Raw genomic sequence first — 18,069 nt, 5'->3', positions numbered from 1 at the left:
ACCAGTAATGTTCCCTCACAAAGAAAACCCCACCTCACAACTATTATATAGTGATGTACAACATGTTGCTGGATATGGTGCATTCAGAAACCGGCATTTGCCGATGACACCAATTATCTAAGATACCAGGAAACCCTGTTAGGTTTGTGATGATGGATGAAATTGACATTTTTTAATGACACTTCGATTTGTTCAGGATCATCAACAAGTTTTACCTCTAAAACGGGGTCAAGCTGATGATGATAAGATCAACTCGCTTTCTGCTGGGAAGGTCGTAAAATGGGTTAAATAAATCGTAGCTTTGGAAAATTAAGCTGGCCTAATATTGAGAAATATTTTTCAAATGTTGAAATATTAGCATATCGACCAGTATTGAAGACTTTATCAGAATTATTCTGGGCTGTTTGAAAATTGTCTGCCAACAGAAAATACCTAAAATCACGCTTACTAACAGATAAGAAATAGGTCAGATATTTTATGGGTAGGCCTACTTCACTTGACAAATCTATTTGGGAGGCCCCCGAAAAGACATATTTGAGGGTTATAATATACTTTAAGGAATTATCTACAATAATAAGCTCGGGGTGTTAAATTTGACACAATGGCTCGTCTCAAACCAGTGTCTCAAACCAATAAAGGGCGCCACCCAGCGTTTGCCGTTGAGTTTTTACACGAGCAAGTTATACGTGGTTTATTTTAGTAAACGTAGTTTGTGGCAACTGCATCATGCCATCCACCGCCGGGCCCTTTTCGAAACGCGGCGTGCGCTTGGACCACGCTTGGTCTCAGGCCGCACAAGTTTAAGTTTTCTGCACGACTAACGCAACCCAAGCCACAGTTCGAAAAGGGTCACAATCAAATGCTTTCAAGCTTTGGTAAAGACTTGTTTTTAGCCACTCGAATACCAGGCTATGAAGAGATAATCCCGCAATGTGTAGTGTTGCGTCCAACCCTGCGGAGACTAGAGCAGTGTGGTTTTGGAAACCAGTTCTGCTGGCTTTTGTCATCTCACACTGAATAGCCTCACATTAAATGATACTTTTATGAAATGTGTTTCTAATATAAACGCCCAAAAAACGTCTACCATCCATGCATCAGCAGACTGAGTTGCCAACAGTTGCATATTGTAATCAGAGAGATTTTGTCAAACAATCGGGGGGGGATATGGAATTAGATCAACATAATAGGAAACAAGTTTAAATAATCAGAGAAATTATTCAAATATGTTCATCAGAACATGGAAAGATTGGTTAAATTGTAGGGGACTTTCTGCACAATGTCATTAAGAGCCTGTGTCAGATACAATTCTGTCCGCCATGCAATACTGTCCGCTCCGGACACTTTTGCACATGCAATCGTGTCCGGAGCTATGCAAAAACCGTCCCGGCGGCATGTTGCACATGACTGTACATTATGTGCGCGCATAAGCGAGCGTGCATGAACTGAACCTACGTAAATATACAGCATTATTCACGTTGCAGCGAATACCTATAACGGCCGAGCATTTCCAATGTCATTCATGACATGCACTTAGCTTGTAAAAAAAATGGCGAACGTATTCCGTCGACCAAGGGCGCTTAATTTACTGCAAGGACGGTTTTGCACGGGGCGGACATAACTGCATGTGCAAATGTATCCAGGCGGACACTTATTGCATTAAGCAGCAGCGTCCGGGCGGACACGATTGCATATGCAAAACCGTCCGGCGGACATAATTGCATATGCAATACTGTCCTCCTGATAGTATTGCATAGAGGACATAATTGCATGCGACACCGGCAGCTCCTGGTTTTTTTTTTAAACCAGAGCTGCCGGTGTCACATCTAGTCTCGTTGTCTAGTGTTTCTTTCTGTAGTGGGCCATTGTAATTTGTATAGTCATGCCTTATCTGCCAACAATACACTAGGAATTCACACACAGACACACATAGGCAAGATTCCGTAGAAATTTAAACCCTTTATTTAATTGTTATCAACTCACAACATCAACTGAACCATCTTAATAAACTCAAGTCAAAACACGCCGTTGCAACAAGCCACTCTAACAGTTGGTTTTCAAAGATGGTAACGACCAAAACAAAATACAAAACACCGTGACTTTATTCATTGCGCTAAAAGCAGAAATAAACGGCCTTAGCGTGTATTGTCTTTCGGCTGGGCCGTTATGGAATAATGCCCATTAAATTCGCAATATTGGCTCATGAGTAATTGGCTCGTCCTCTCGTCTGAATCTCTGAGCGAGTACGCAAAGCACGCGCATTGCTGTCAAAACAACCGCGGGGCCAAGCTAGCCTGAGCCGGATCCTGAGCCGAAGCCGTGGATTCGAAAATGGCCATTTAGAGCAAGTTGGAGTGAAGCACAACAGTCGTTGGTTAATTTTGCATGGTTACCTATGCAATACATCCTGGGTACCAGGCAAAATCAACCAACGGTCGACTATAGTGCCTCACTCGAACTTGCTTTTAGCTGTCGACCAGATAGGCTTACTGGAATACTACATGAAACAGAGGTTGCGTTCCGGCGATACTAACCGACGGCTGTTGCAGTTGCGGCACATTGCGCGGACCATGCCAGGGGCCGATTTAACAAAGCAACAACATTCATCGCATGACACATGTTCAGTATTACTATAATATAGAGAGATATAGTGTAACATCACACTTTACTTAGCAACTGCGATCGATTGCAGTAGAGATCAATTATCTTAGCTCTTTGTAAAATCATGGCGGACGAAAATAGAGGTGAAATCGGCTCCAGAACAGCTATGACCCCAGCACACCGCCAGGCAAAAAAAAAAAAAACACACGTGTCAGATGATATTTGACTGGTAACCAATATTGTTTACCAACGTACCTTTAACAGCAGGGCCCCATTTCATAACACCAGTAAGCTGAAAACTGTTGCTTAGCGCGGAAAAATACTGCATAGCAGAAAAAAGGTTACCAATCAGAATTACATGTAGGCCTAAAATTGCTGCCACTGGTGTCCTTTTGGTTTTTTTTTTTTTTCTTCTTAGCAAACAATCTTCAAAAGCCATTGAAATTGGTCCAATGTTGATTAAGCAAATATTAAATGGCAAACTTCACCTGCGCACATAGCCACACTTTCCTAACAAATCTAAGATTCTCCAAGCAAAGGAATCGTATGCTCTACAACTTAATAAACAACTTTGGGTTTTTTTTTTTGCACAAAAAGATTCAACCTTGACCCCGAGGACACGCAGTTGGGGCGTTTATCACGTGCACGTGCAATGAGTACAACGCCCAGAGTTCACGATGGGTATTCGCGAAAATACTGATTGCCAGCAGGAATTAACGGCTCAGACTGATGCTGTGGCTATGGCCAGATCAATACGCCATCCCTTAGTATAGCATTGCAGAACAAACTGCAATAGCCACAGCCATACGGCGGCCACATTCTCATTCTCCCATGTGCTCGGGTTAATAACACCAGCCATTTTAAATCCTCATTTTCAAGCGTTCTTTGCGGCAAAATGGCGGCCTAACCTGCCAGGGTTCGTAAATAACCAATGAAATATTGTGATATCTAATATTCAATATTATACTGTACAAAATCTACTAAACATCCCTGATTATCTTAACTAGGAAATTCTAAGAAAAAACCTAAGCCACAAAAAGCATTCTTCAAACATTTTTGTATAAATAATTTGTCACTAATCACTCATTGCGCATACCTAAAAAATGTAAAATAAATGTCTGTTACTCATCAGCAGATCAGAAAACGGCATTGAAAAACCGTTGCTATGGAATTAAAGAAAATGACCAACAAAGACCAGGTGTTATAATTTTTGAGCACTTTATCAATGCTTGTGCAAATTTATGTCTGCATTTAGCTATTCATCGAACTGTTTTAACTGTATCTATTTTCTTGGAGGGGAGCTAATAGAATATTTTGTTTTACGATTGGGCGTAATTTGTTGTTTTGATTCGGGAAAATAAATATTTGTACTTTCCTTTTGGTCTGAATCAACGCAATGAACTAGGTCGTGATATTATGTACAACATTATTATTAAATTATGTATAAATCCACTTTACAAACAAATCAATAAAATGATACTGAAAATTATATCAAACATCTTACATAAATAAGTGAAACAAAACATTATGATAACTTAATAATTCAAAGATTTATTATTACGGTGAACATGGGTTTAACCCAGGTTACTGTTACTTTAAACCTGGTTATTGTTATAAACTAACAGATAAGTGAAGATAACTGAATATAATTTGACAATCAAGTAACAATTAGTCACAACTTGAACATCGTTGTGATTGGTGAATCCGGTTGAGGGAAAATGTTGTCAATCTTTTGAAATTAGTATTACTTGCCGGCGTTAGGATAGTTGGGGATCAAAAGGTCGGAGATCTTCGCCGTACCTCAGAAGACGTGTATGAGCGTTTTCAAAACAAAATGTAGACAAATAAAATTAAAGTAATACACTACATGGGAAATTGAATGGGTAAAAAATAACTTTGTTAACGTTGATTCTTGTGTTGAGTTGCTTATAAATTTACATTGTGTTTGCCTTTAACTTTAAGTCTTGGAGGTCAAATTTCAATATTTGGAAATCATAAATTAATCATTAGGGTTTATTTGGGTTAGATTGGATCACAGCAACTACGATCTTTAAACTGACCCTTTAGATTGAACCAGATTAGACTGTTTTTAAAATAGAGCTTTAAAAAAAAAAAAGGAACAAATTTATCCTAAAAGTAAGCAACAAGAAAATGAACTACATTTAATATTATAAATAACAAAATGATACTCAAACAAAACAAAATCTAGGGTTGTTTAGACCGCACTCATTTATGTAAATGCAGTTTTTACATTAAATGAACCTAATCATTTTGATGTTTTAACTGTAAATTTCTGTAAATTCAAAGTAATTTTGCCCGACGCAATCAAATCGAATGTTTTTAAACAAACCATGAACAATAATGATAATCATAATAATCATCTAAAATCCGGAAGTGTTACTTTAACACCAAGGTATTTGTGCTGGAAATTTTGTTTTTGAATAGATCTATAGTTTATCACCTTCCGCCAATCTACTAAAGTTTAGGAGTAATGTACATGATATATACATAACCAGTAATATTACAAATGTGCACTGTATATCAAATATATTTTAAAGGATGTGCTTATTATAGCATTACTATTTAAGGATGTGATATAATGTAAGACATTACACCAACTATCGTCACAATATTCATCAAATTGATTACTTTCGGTTATCAGAATATCATCCGTAAAAATAAGTTCATATGATGACAAAAATAGTCTGTTATTATAAATGTTTTTTTGGTATGCTCGTTTTATGGGCCACATTTCGCTTGAACTTGAGAGAATTGAAAGAAGTTGCATGACGGTTATCTGCAGTGAATATTCGTAAAGCTCCGTTGCGAAAAAAAAAAAAAATCAATATCAATTGAAGAAAAAGAAAAAATTGTTGAACTTTGTATCAACCGTGTTGAAAAGTATGTGTTCGTTTCGTACACACATTGTAAATGAAAAATGAATGGAATTTGCGGTATAAATATTTTGTGCGTGTAAGATAATTTGTGAACCTGCGGGAGACATTAAGGTGTTATCACATAAATCACAGAAAATCTTATGACGCCACTAATGTATGTGGTGAAACGTCACTGAAAATGTTGCTCTATTTTTCAGCCATATTGAAATTGTTAAAATGAACACCTTTACTGAAGAGGAACATCCTCTCAACTGTTTCTTGGAATTATTAAATTGAGCATATTCATAATAAATTAATTGTTAGAACTCTCGAATCGGGGGAATAAAGCAAGACCTTTTTTGTGCGGGTAAAATGGTTGCTGTAAATCTCGGCAATTTTTGGGCTTGCTTTGATTTTCAAAATGACCGAAATTATGGTATCCTGACTAAACTGCCACACCTGTCTTCAGGTACCAGCCTAGACAGGTCAATATTGGTTCGTTTTCAAGTTCACAAATTGACCTTAATAAAGTCTGGTAACCTGACTTAACTGTCACACCTATCTTCAGGTACCAGCCTAGACAGGTCAACGTTGCCCCGTTTTCAAGTTCATTTAGTCTTGTCATAAATCAAAGATGGTCGCGCAGTGACAGTATATGAACACGAAGATTCTTTCAAAAAAAGCCTAATGTAAAACCTACAAAATCACAGACACTCGAGGAAAAATACTTATTACAGAAAAAAAATTACGTCCGGAAAAGACAACAAGAGGTATTTGCATTGAATCTTAAATATCAGAAGAGTTGATGCGGCTTCGTAAACGTAAGCAATATTAGTATGTGTGCCCTACAAAATGAACAATTCATAGCACCTACCCAAAGTTTAATAAAGAAATCAGTAAATTGTAAGTCAATGTTAGTTGTAAATTTGTTTGTGTACATATTTTGTAAAATGTACCGGTTTCACATACACACTCGTCTCATACAGTATACAAAAAATGTCAATAAAAAGAGAAACAAACTAATCCTAGTTTTTTTTGTTTTCACCCAAAACACACTTTTTAAAAATTATATCCTCATGGTTAAACTGAGGAGAAAGAAATCATCCTCTTAAATTAAAGGCACCATCCTTGTCCCTCATCGACAGCTCCATGTGACACCCTCGTTGGGTACAAGACGCTAGTGAGGTTCCCCTATAGCCTCCGGTATGAGGGTTCTAAACTGAGGTGTGGAGGTGCACGCTTTACGAAGGCGACGAGGATCCATGGTGGCTCTTGGAGCCGTGACGCGTTGATGTCCCACAGAGACTCAGTTGGTCTTACTCTTACTGCGGAGTTCCGGGGCTGTTTGTATAAAGTCAGGAATACATGCATTACCCATACACAAACACAATCCATATGACCTGCATATTACCCTCCCGGGGTACGGGAGTAAAATGTGCCTTGATTGTTGCACGTTTTACTGGGTATGTTTTAGTGAGCATAAGCCATTTTGAGGTATGGTGGACATGAAACTATAAGGTTTGGGTAAATTTCTCTGTATACATCCAGACTAAACAGTGCACTTATGTTGGGTGCATTCATTTAGCTTCCCTGGGTCGACCCCGGTCTGCCCCCGGTGTGTTTAAATAGCTTTGACGTCATTCCAGGGGCTCACCCAGGTCAGCCCCCAGTGCCCTGCTTGTGGAGTGGGTCACCGTGGGGGTGACCCGAGGTGTATGCCGTTACGATGAGAGGGCGAGTGTGATCGTTCGATTAGCTCTTGTCAGGGGCTCACCCGAGTGAGCACCGCAGGGTCGACCCAGGGAAGCTAATCGAACGCACCCATAGTGTCCACTGTAGCTCAAAAAGGCTAATGAGCTTGAGGCTACCACGACTTACCGAAACATGGTTGACATAATCCAACGAGGCTACGAGGATTATATGATTGTGTATTAAGAAGATGATTTGAAGCCACAAGCGCACACACAGTCTTTGATGGGTTATTTATGCAAGCGCATGAGGGTATTGGCAACCTCAGTATGAGGCAGACAGCCTCATAGATGCCTCTATGATGATCGGTGTATTGTATTTTCCAATATGACAGGTTCGCAATCAGAATGTGGTACTAAACCTTTGAGCACCCGATTAGACTTAAGAACGCGAGGCTTCTAAGTTAACGACTTAGAGAATATGCTTGTGCGTGAGGTTGTTATGAGCATCTGAAGGCTTGATTGTAAGACTATAGTGGTCTGAGAATCTAGTAGAATGTAGCCTCTTGCTCAAGCAGTTACTGACTGACAACTCTGAGGATGTGTTAGTTATTTTTCAAGCCCTCTGTTGATTGTGTGGTGCAAGATTTGATGGAGTTAGCCTCAACGTCTTTGATTAAAATCAAGCCCTCTTGATGATCAAACTATTCTACTGTGAATGAAATGTGATGTTGATTATTGAACTTTTTTTTATATTTCAGCGACTGCGCAAGAGGCTACTCCAAAGTAGACTCCACCTCAAGCCACGTATGACTGGCAATAGACCTTTACCAAGAAATGAGTAACTTGCCCAATGTTCATGCGCACTACCACTACCTTCAGGTTGGCAAAATTGGGAAACAGCGCAACCTTTTGTTGTATGGGCTGATGGAAGGGCGTAAGTTTGTTCGCTATCCAATAGATATATTCTAGCATCAGCCTAGCGCATAAGTCTATGGCATTTGACAATCAATGGTTTCTGTTCGCATGAATGAATGTAATTATTAGAATGGGAATAGTAACATAAAATGTTCTGCTCTTGAATGCACTTCTTACATGATGATGGTTTGTAAATTGGCTGGTTTTTGAAAATGGAAAATTGGAAAACACACAGGGGTGGACGGAGGAAACAATGCAGGCAAACACATGATGTCAAACATAATTTTGAATTGGTTAATTAAACCTGGATAGTATAATTTTACATGCCCAGTGCATTCTGCATGCATAATGGTTAGCCGAATGAATGATATTATAACTGTATTTTAAAAGTTTTCTGAGGTTGTTTTTACACACTCACTTGGTACAATGAATTGATAAGCTCCAAAATGAAAGCTTACAGCAGATTCATTAGTTAATGGCAGTACTAACACTCCCCAAAACAATCATTTTTGTCTGTAAGTCCATAACATCAAATTCTGAAGCCCTCCAAATCACTGTGGCTTAATCTGATTGCCTCAATCAAAATAAGCCAGAAAGAAAGTGCACAGAATTCTATAAAAACCCAGTGACCATTCAATTTGATGAAAAGTGAGGTTGTCTCACTCTAGACACTCAGAATTTACCCAGATACATTATGAAAATTCTAGAGAGTTGTTCGTGAATGAATTTATGCGTTTTTCCCAAAACCAAGTGGTGTACTATTCCTTTCAACATGAACTCTCAGAATAGTTAAAAACCCAAATCATACACCATTATCATGCAGCCATTTGATTGTCCCTCATCCAACTAACCGTGACCAGAGTGAGACAGGAGGGGCACAGTAGTCTGGTGCCCTTTTAGTGATATTGAAAATGGGTATCTACTATTGTTATTGAAGACTGGGCACCTAACAAAGATGGTGGCAGAATGATGTGTTGCCTCCTGATGTGATTTCCTTCACCAAGTGCATGTATAAAACAATACCCCCTCAATGTGATAAAAAGCCAGCTAAATGCCACTTTGAGAATGTATTCGTCATTAATTTCCAGTGTTCAAAAGCTATCTTTCTGGAGTACTTCAAAGTAAAGTGAAAGCAATGATTTGTTTTACATGAAAGGGCCGACAGAATGTCCTTTTTTTTTTTCTGTATTTTTAGAGCATTACATCGACTCAATTTTTGAATCACGTGTACAATTACAAAACTTTCAGCTTGTCAGGGAAGCAGCGCATTCAAGTATTAAGCCTCTCAAACTGTGAGTTTACAAAATGCTACATAAAATATGCAGATGATATACAACTACAGCATTAGTAAACAAAGATGAAATGCGAACAATATCCATGTACCAAATGACATGTTAGAAATTTGTCTAACGACACTAAAAGATTTTTTTTTTTTTTTTTAGCATGCTTGCTTTATTTCTTTAAGTTTCAAATCTCACTGGATTTCTTCACTATTTAATTTTTTATTTTGATTTGAAACATAAACATAAGGAGCAAACCGGAAATACAAAACACAACATTGGTTTGTGTTTCTGGTCAGACTTTTGCTTGTACAACTCTCCATTTCTGTTTTTATTGTTCAGTTTATAAGTTCAGCTAAAAAAATAAAGCAAACATGCAATGACATTTTTCATTCAATAGCGTGGGAAAGCTACATGCAGAAACTATTAAACAAGTAAAAATGATCTTTCATACACATGCATTGCTATAAGGTGCAGTTGAAAAAAACTCTGACTGTAACATGCAACATCTTGCTTTCAGAGGTCAATATTATTTGTATCATTCCAGCTGCACAGATTTTGTGATTTATAAAGACATAGGCCTTTGCGAAACCATGTCTGCAGCTCAGGTTGAGGCTCCTTCCACCTTCCTGAAGCCCCATACTAAAAAGCACTTTTTGTAAACAAAAGTTAAACAGCCCAGGAACAAAAGCAGTGGTTTTGAAAAAGGGACAAAATATGCAACTTTTTATTTGCAAGAGAAAGATGAAATGGCCAAAAATACACAACTGGATCAACAGGTCAGCATGCGTTGAAGCATAGAATGCCCATTTGCAACACCCTTACCATCAGCCACAGCAAAGCCCAATCTGGCTTATGCTGCGGCTACAGCTGGATCACCGAGTCAAGCATAATTGAAGCATAGGCTGCCCCTTAGCATCAGCTGAAGCCTTGTCTAAACTGGCTATGGCTGCAGCTAGATCACAGGGTCAACATGCATTGAAGCATAGGCTGCCCCTTAGCATCAGCCAAAGCCTTGTCTAAACTGGCTATGGCTGCAGCTAGATCACAGGGTCAACATGCATTGAAGCAACGGCTGCCCCTTAGCATCAGCCAAAGCCTTGTCTAAACTGGCTATGGCTGCAGCTAGATCACAGGGTCAACATGTATTGAAGCAACGGCTGCCCCTTAGCATCAGCCAAAGCCTTGTCTAAACTGGCTATGGCTGCAGCTAGATCACAGGGTCAACATGTATTGAAGCAACGGTTGCCCCTTAGCATCAGCCGTAGCCTTGTCTAAACTGGCTATGGCTGCAGCTAGATCACAGGGTCAACATGTATTGAAGCAACAGCTGCCCCTTAGCAACACCCTTAGCAGCAGCCACAGCCAAGTCTAATCTGGCTAATGCTGTGGCTACAGCTAGATCACAGGGTCGACATACATTGAAGCATAGGTTGGCCCTTACCATCACCCATTACCATCCAGTCTTACATGGCTCATTTAATATGCCAACTGGTGCTGAGCAAGATGGCGCATTAAATTAAAGTGAAAGTCTTTCTTGAGCATGCAATTCTACAGATGAGAATGTTTTTTTTAAACATAAGTTTGTATTACCTCATGCAACTCGAACAAAACTAGACTGTAACGACAAAACATGGGAGAAATAAAGAGATTAAGAAGGGAGGAGACTTACACTATTTCCCAATTTCTAAAAAAATTCTGTTTAACAGCCCACTATTACAACCCTCTTACCCCTCAACACTTTTTATAGCGAGTTAACCCTGTAGTCCCTGCACCGCCCGAGTTTGCTGAAAACTTATATTTCAAGATTCTTGCAGTTAATTACTGGAATCGTAGTTCAAATTTTAAAAGATAGCCACAGCTTAACTTTTATGCACAATTTGAACCTTGATATTTCTATAAAAGTACAAGTTTTGCATGAGAACAATAAATGTCTCTCGTTAAACAGCTATGGTAATTTTTATGGCGAATATTTGTTTGTAAGGATAAAATGGAGACAATAGCTTTTCAAGGCTTTTATCTGACTCAATTATTCTACTGATTAAATGCGAAGGCGTTAGTTTTCGACAATATTATCATGAATGATGAATAAGTACAGTTTCCTTTGTGTTTATTAATGAGCGTATGGTAATTTTTATGGCGAATATTTGTTTGTAAGGATAAAATGGAGACAATAGCTTTTCAAGGCTTTTATCTGACTCAATTATTCTACTGATTAAATGCGAAGGCGTTAGTTTTCGACAATATTATCATGAATGATAAATAAATACAGTTTCCTTTGTGTTTATTAATGAGCGTTTTGTTGGGGTAAGAGCTAAGTTATTTCACCATCATTAGCCTCATTAGCTTAATAATGACTATCGAGGATTCTTTTGACGTTCCTTTTTTTCTACAAACACAAGCTAGCAAGGTTTCCTCCTACCACTACAGTATATCGATAGGCGGCTGGGCGGTCCAGTGGCTAAATGGTTCATCAACCCATCAAAACCATTCAACTAAACAGGTTTTGTGTATACACATGCGTCAACTGCTGTCCGCGAGTCAAATATTGCACGTAAATGCCAAGTAGCTAAATGCGCACTACACTGTATAACACATAGGGAAATTGACTCCCAAAATGACACAATCGAGATTATTGTGATGATCACGTCGAGTGAAATGAGTCAATACCAGATGCATGCACTACATGATATCCTCATATAGCAGGCTGGCATAAATAAATCTTGCATTCAAAACCACAGTGGTTGGTGTTGAATGGGAATACAGTAGGAGGTATAATGCAGTATTAAATCTTTCACTTTGGTCTTTTTCAAAACCACTACTTTGGGTTGGCTGCGGCTAAGGCTACATCATCTGCCTGTCTGAAGCTCCTTCCCTGAAAGCACCTGATTTTGAATTTACTCGGGGGCCTGAATTTACAGCCTAAGCCTAAATCATGGTTTCGAAAAGGGCATAAATAAGGTCAGAGCTGGTATTTCAAACTCCAACCATTTCCCTGTCACGTTGCCAAAACTATCAAAATTTAAAATGAAGATCAGCCTGGAAACAAAAATATAGTGATATTAACCCTGATGTGGCTGGAGTGGATACCAGTCGAGTGTTGCAACTGAGTGCAGTAGTACTGTTCGATTGCCAGTTGACATTCAATCCTCTCAATATTCATGTATGTGACATCATAATGATATGCATAGGGTCACATTACTGGTTATCGCCATGGATTCCATTGTATGATGTCATTACCAGGAGATGCTCTGTTAAAAATGTTTTAATTGGCCTCTACAAGTAACAATATGAAGTTAACTGTTGAAAGTGTGCACATTCATGATTTGCTGTCTGCGATACACAAAATTATGCCGTTAAGTAAAGGCGTGGTGAAATTTGTTGTTACTTGGTTAAATGTGGTGTTTGACTTCTGAATTGAGGTCAATATTTTCCAATGGGGTAGCAGCAATACCACATTTTTTGTTTACATAAAACAATTCTCATCAATGTTAATATGGGATGAATGGTATCAAATATTTCAATTAGAAGTGACATTTCAATTTAGGATTATTTTTGTTGAGGTAAATTTTGAGGATTAAGAATTTTTGTTGGTGTGAGTTTTAAGTGCAACCCATGCCGATTTGAGCGATTAGTGAGGACTCATGAGCCATTCCCGGGTTAATTGCTCAAAGGTTAATGATTTATATGGTAGTTGACAAGGTGGCTTAACTAAGGCTAAGGTATGCATTCTCTCTATGAATCAAGAGAAGGTACAGTACAGTGCCAAATTTCATAAACCCTATAAGCAAAACAAAATTGCTAAGCACAGACAAATATTGCTTAACAGACATGGTTTACCAGCCCCAAAATACATTAAGTTCACATTGTTGTGACAGCCCTCAATTTCACAAAACTCTTCCTAACTTAAGACTTATCTTAGGACGTAGGAGGAGTCCCAACCCTGCACTGTAGCATGCAGACCTCAAGATTAATCCTGAGTTACTCGTCCTAACTCGAGATAAGACGAGTCCTAACTCTTTGTGAAATCAACGGCCAGTGTCCTACTCAAATTTGTCAAAGAAATTGTTTAAGCAGAATATTTTTTGCTTAACAGCTTTATGAAATTGGGCCCTGGTAATGTTGGTCAAACCCCAGCTACTGCTAAGCTCATTCTCTCTGATCTGAACTACATATAACAACGGTCTAGAGAATAATGCTAACCGCATACTTTGTTTCTATGAATCAAGATATGGTACAGCTTTGTTAACAATGGCCAACCAATGCCAACTAACCAATGTAGAAGGTGTTTGTAAAGGGCTGAAATTACAGCTAGTTTACTCAATTTTACCCGTTCTAGTTTTTTCTTGTGGTTTTGATATTTTTGTGGTAGGGTAGGTTCGATGAGGAGGCAACAAGGGGGCATAAGATTCTTGTTTTTTTTTAAGTGCCACATCCACAAATCTTCGAAATAATTGTTAATTTGCAATGACCGTTGCTAAATCAAGGCCATGATTCTTAATCAGTTGCGCAAGACCCAAGAGTAGCCTGTGAGTTCAATGAAGCCTGACGTAACTAAAGACCCCAACCCTGGCTACATCGATGTGCAGGTTTTGGGGGATACATGATAATTATTGGCTACATCTTGGGCAGGGTAACATCAGGTAGTTGCATACAGTATGTGGATCATGCAACATAGGGTTTAATTTCTACAAAAAAACCTTTCAGGACACATGTTCACAAACTCAGCTACTCTAGCATGTCCAATGATAATGGGTTACTTGCTTAGATGATCTTCAAGTCATGGGAACTCGGCAAACTCCCACAAGGGGATATAAATGCCGACCTGGCAACAGCCGTCTTTGATTTCTTCGGGGAGGGGGTAAACTAAAGCGGGTCTGAATAAACGGTTTCGACAGTGGCTACAGCCGGAACTTCTATTCTCCAATGTTGTTATTGCAGCCATAGGCATAGCCGTAGCCAAACCTGAAGCCGCTTGATTCAAATGAACATGGATCAAAATAAGGCCCTGGAAGAAAATAGACCGATGCCTGCATCATGATACCAGATTCCCCTAAGCATATTCAAAGATGCAGTTCAGGAATCATGTGCGATGGTCTCCAAAACAACGAACAGCAAATGACACAATTTTGAAAGATCTGTGGAATGGCACATAATAATAGTGTCTACCTGGAATACAATATTGCACATAATATTTTGTAATTTGGTGTAGAACTTCATCAGAAAATGAAACAAAGTAAAATGGAATTTTGATGTCTATTTTAAAGGAGGGGTGAGTAAAAATGTGAAATTACTTTATTGATTGTGTACTGAAAATCAGCTGCGACAAATTGAAAAGTCCTTGATTTTTGTTGTTTAATCAATCAAATTCAAGTCAGTGTCAAATGCAAAGCTTTTCACAGCATGAGCAGAAAGCACAACTTGGCCAGTATTAGATCTGGCCCCAATACTGGGAAAGTTAAGCCTGCTTTTAGCCCGTGAGAAAGACTCTACTAGGGTTGAAATGTCGGTCCATAAACTATTTTTTGCATGTTATGAGGGCCTAGATTTCCTTTGATTTTGTTTTTCCAAGCCGTGGTGGAAAAATGGAATGAGGTATGAGATCAACATTTAGTTGACATGATCAGTTGTGCAAGCTCTACCAGCTTGTCTCTCTGGTTGGGGAAACTTCTATCTACAATAACGGGGTAGTGTTAATTTGTTAAACTGGACAAAATATGAAGTGGACAATACTGTTAGAGAACATGGTGTAGGTACTTAGAAAGATACAATTATGTTTATTATCAATAAAATCACGATATGAACAACAAATGGCAAACAGTTAAATCAAATTATTATCAAGCCGGGCGTCAAGGTTGAAACGTGATTAGAATCTGGAATCTGGACTACTACTGACACAAAAACACATGATAACAAAAAATCCACACCCAACCATTTTTTGACGGCTTCAAGATGCTTTTGTTAATTCACTTCCTCGTTCAAATTTGGTTTGGTTTTGTGCTATTATAAAATATTGTAGTTGATGATTTTCGATTATCTTTTTCCTTTCAAAATGACATGTACCTCTCTTAAAAAAACAACAACTGAATGGAAACATTTACAATTAATCGTGTTAATCACAACTGCAAGAAGAAAAACAACAAAAAAATACTAAAAAGATACAATAATTCATAATAAATAACAATCACCAATAAGCAGTCTTTGGAGATGAATCCATTGTGTACTTATGGTACATATATATTAAATTCAAATCTCCAAATATGATAAATATTTCATGTTTTTTTTTTCCCCCTCTCAAATATTCAGGGGAAGAAACATGCAAGCTAAGACAATTTCTACAATTTCGTTTTTTAAAGTTCGCCTGAATCATTTTTAATATTGAACCTAATCCAAACCAACCCATGACTCTATAAACCTGAATGATTCCTTTTACCCCAAAAAAGGTTTTGATACTTGTGCAAATTTCTTGTTATCGTCATTCTTACTACAGACTTTCTATGTGATCTCAAAACCAGAAAAATAACAAATCTTAAAAAAATCCCCTTAGAAATGTCAAGTGCATAGAAACTTATGTTGCTACAGACTGGTGAATGAATGAATGAAAAGGGGAGCGGTTGTGGGAGGGGAGAGGGGGGAAATTCAAACTTTTTTTTTTCACGAGGAATGTTTACAATTTCATATAACTACTAGTCTGTTACTACTACATATATGATATATGGGATGAAGTGGTCCATATGTATGGAAAAGCTTTGGAATGTGGCTCTTGTCTACATTTTGTTGTCTCTTGCTGAATTTTAAAAACCATCTTGTATATCAATTTTGAAATATTCTCACTTTCTCAACCTTTTGAAGACCCTAGGGGAAATACTAACTTCAACCTAATTCATGTAAGTAATGCTTAATGTTTTTTGCAAGTTTTTTTCATGAGAACAAAAACTTGTCTTTAATTTGACTTTTGAGAAAGAGAAGGGTAATCCGCCAGACGACCTGTAAAGATTTTTACATTCAGGAGTTGTCTATGGAATTAGGTCCAAGGTTTAACAACCCCCCAAAACCCCACTGACAACTAAATCTAACTTGATAAGACTCTAACTTTCACAAGATCTACAGAAACAAAGATGTATCTACTATAAGTCATCGATCAAGCCTCTGGGCCGCCATCGAGTAACCGTTAGCTACAAACTACTACAAACGTAACAAAAGAATGCAGTATGACATCTCTATCGTGCATCGTAAAGAATGACAGTGAAATGGTGGGACACCAGGCGAAGTGAACGGCAGAGCAATTTTAAAGACTTTTTATTTTTTTTTAACGATGTTCAAGGAAAGATGTCAACATCATTATTGTAAAAACCATTCATTCTCAAATGTACCATGCTCAACTTGATGCAAGGAAGGAAAGATATTAGCAAGTTTAGTTAAACAACAGTTTTTTTTAATCATAAATAATTTGCATTATTTCGCTGAAATTTTTTATTATTTGTTTTGTTTGCATTCACAAAGTCTTGTACCCTGCCTTATTACAGTCACAGCGATATGACAACATGATTAGGTGCTCTGTCTACTAGGTGAGAAGTAGCCACTTCTGTGTTGTCAGTCAACCAAAAATTAGATGGGGGGGAAAACAGGAGAAAACAAAAACAAACACACCTCCATGCAAAGAGACTTAAAAAATCATACATTAAGCTAGCATCAGTGCACACCAAATGCGTCAGGTTCCCGTTGGCCTCAGCTGCTAGTAATGTACGTCTGTGGGTGAGGTAATTATTGCAGCATGACTTCAACAGAGGGCGCTATGACCTCCAGTAAATCACACGTTTTTTTCAATTTAAACCAAATCATATAACCAGTGCCAAAGGGGCTATAATCATTGACTGGCCCTTTTTTTTTTTTTTTTTTTTTTGAGGTATTGAGGAAACCAGAAGAATTACCTTAAAATTCATGGCAAAAATTATATACATGTCGATATTGTACGAAAAAGTTATCTTTATGCAGATTTAATATATACTTATCATATATAACTCGGTCTCACAAACACCTTAATGTCTATCAAGGTAGAATTCCATTTTGTTGAGTGTTTTGTAATTAATTTGTCTTGTTTTGTGTTGTTTTTGGTTTTGGTTTGTGGGGTGTCAATTTCTGGCGATTCTTTGTGATAAGCAACACCTCTGACCGACTTCCTCACGCCACAATAAAATCCTCACGCACAAACATGCACGCACCCATAAAAAAACTGACAAATACAAAGTGAATGTGAGTTAAGAAAGGCAGCGGCAAGAGACCAATGAGGGGACACAAAAAATAATAGTAATCGATAACAAAAAACAGGGGAAAAAAAAAATTATTACAATAAAAAAAACTAGTGTGAGATTTCATTAAAAAAAACAAAAACGCATTCACATAGGAAGGAGATAGAGTACGGCAAGAGCTACGCCAATGCTGGCCACTAGCCCCTGAAGACCCACAGAATAACTTTTACCGTCATTGGCGCGGCGAGCGATGAATTTCAGCATCTCATCCAAAAGGATGACAGGGAACGAGATCTTGAGCACCGCCATCCACTCAGTGTAGTCGAGGGGTGTAATCTGGAATACGGTCTGGAGGGGAGGGAAGAGAAAAACATAGAGAACAAGTTGAGGATCATAATAATAATATAATAATATAGTGCACGTATCTACCAAACAAGGTACTCAAGGCGCTGAGTATGAC

The 18,069-nt window shown here is 38.1% G+C and overlaps 1 protein-coding gene across 4 annotated transcripts in view; it reads right to left on the bottom strand.

The window, feature by feature from the left end:
• Positions 1-1,931: 1,931 nt before the first annotated feature.
• Positions 1,932-18,069, bottom strand: part of LOC117290094 (calcium-transporting ATPase sarcoplasmic/endoplasmic reticulum type-like) — a 79,094-nt gene continuing 62,956 nt past the window's right edge. For 2 of the 4 annotated variants that reach the window (XM_033771345.1, XM_033771346.1), the window contains exon 26: positions 15,109-17,957. In XM_033771345.1, the coding sequence (XP_033627236.1) occupies positions 17,757-17,957 (201 nt within the window). In that variant the 3' untranslated portion in view covers positions 15,109-17,756. Of the gene's footprint in view, positions 6,816-10,953; positions 10,979-15,108; positions 17,958-18,069 lie in introns of those variants that run through there. The other 2 variants (XM_033771348.1, XM_033771347.1) reach the window with 2 other exon arrangements.

The sequence above is a fragment of the Asterias rubens genome, chromosome 5 (genome assembly GCF_902459465.1).
Source record: "Asterias rubens chromosome 5, eAstRub1.3, whole genome shotgun sequence".
NCBI classification, from domain to species: Eukaryota; Metazoa; Echinodermata; class Asteroidea; order Forcipulatida; family Asteriidae; genus Asterias; species Asterias rubens.
This window is presented reverse-complemented; position numbering and strand designations above follow the sequence as displayed.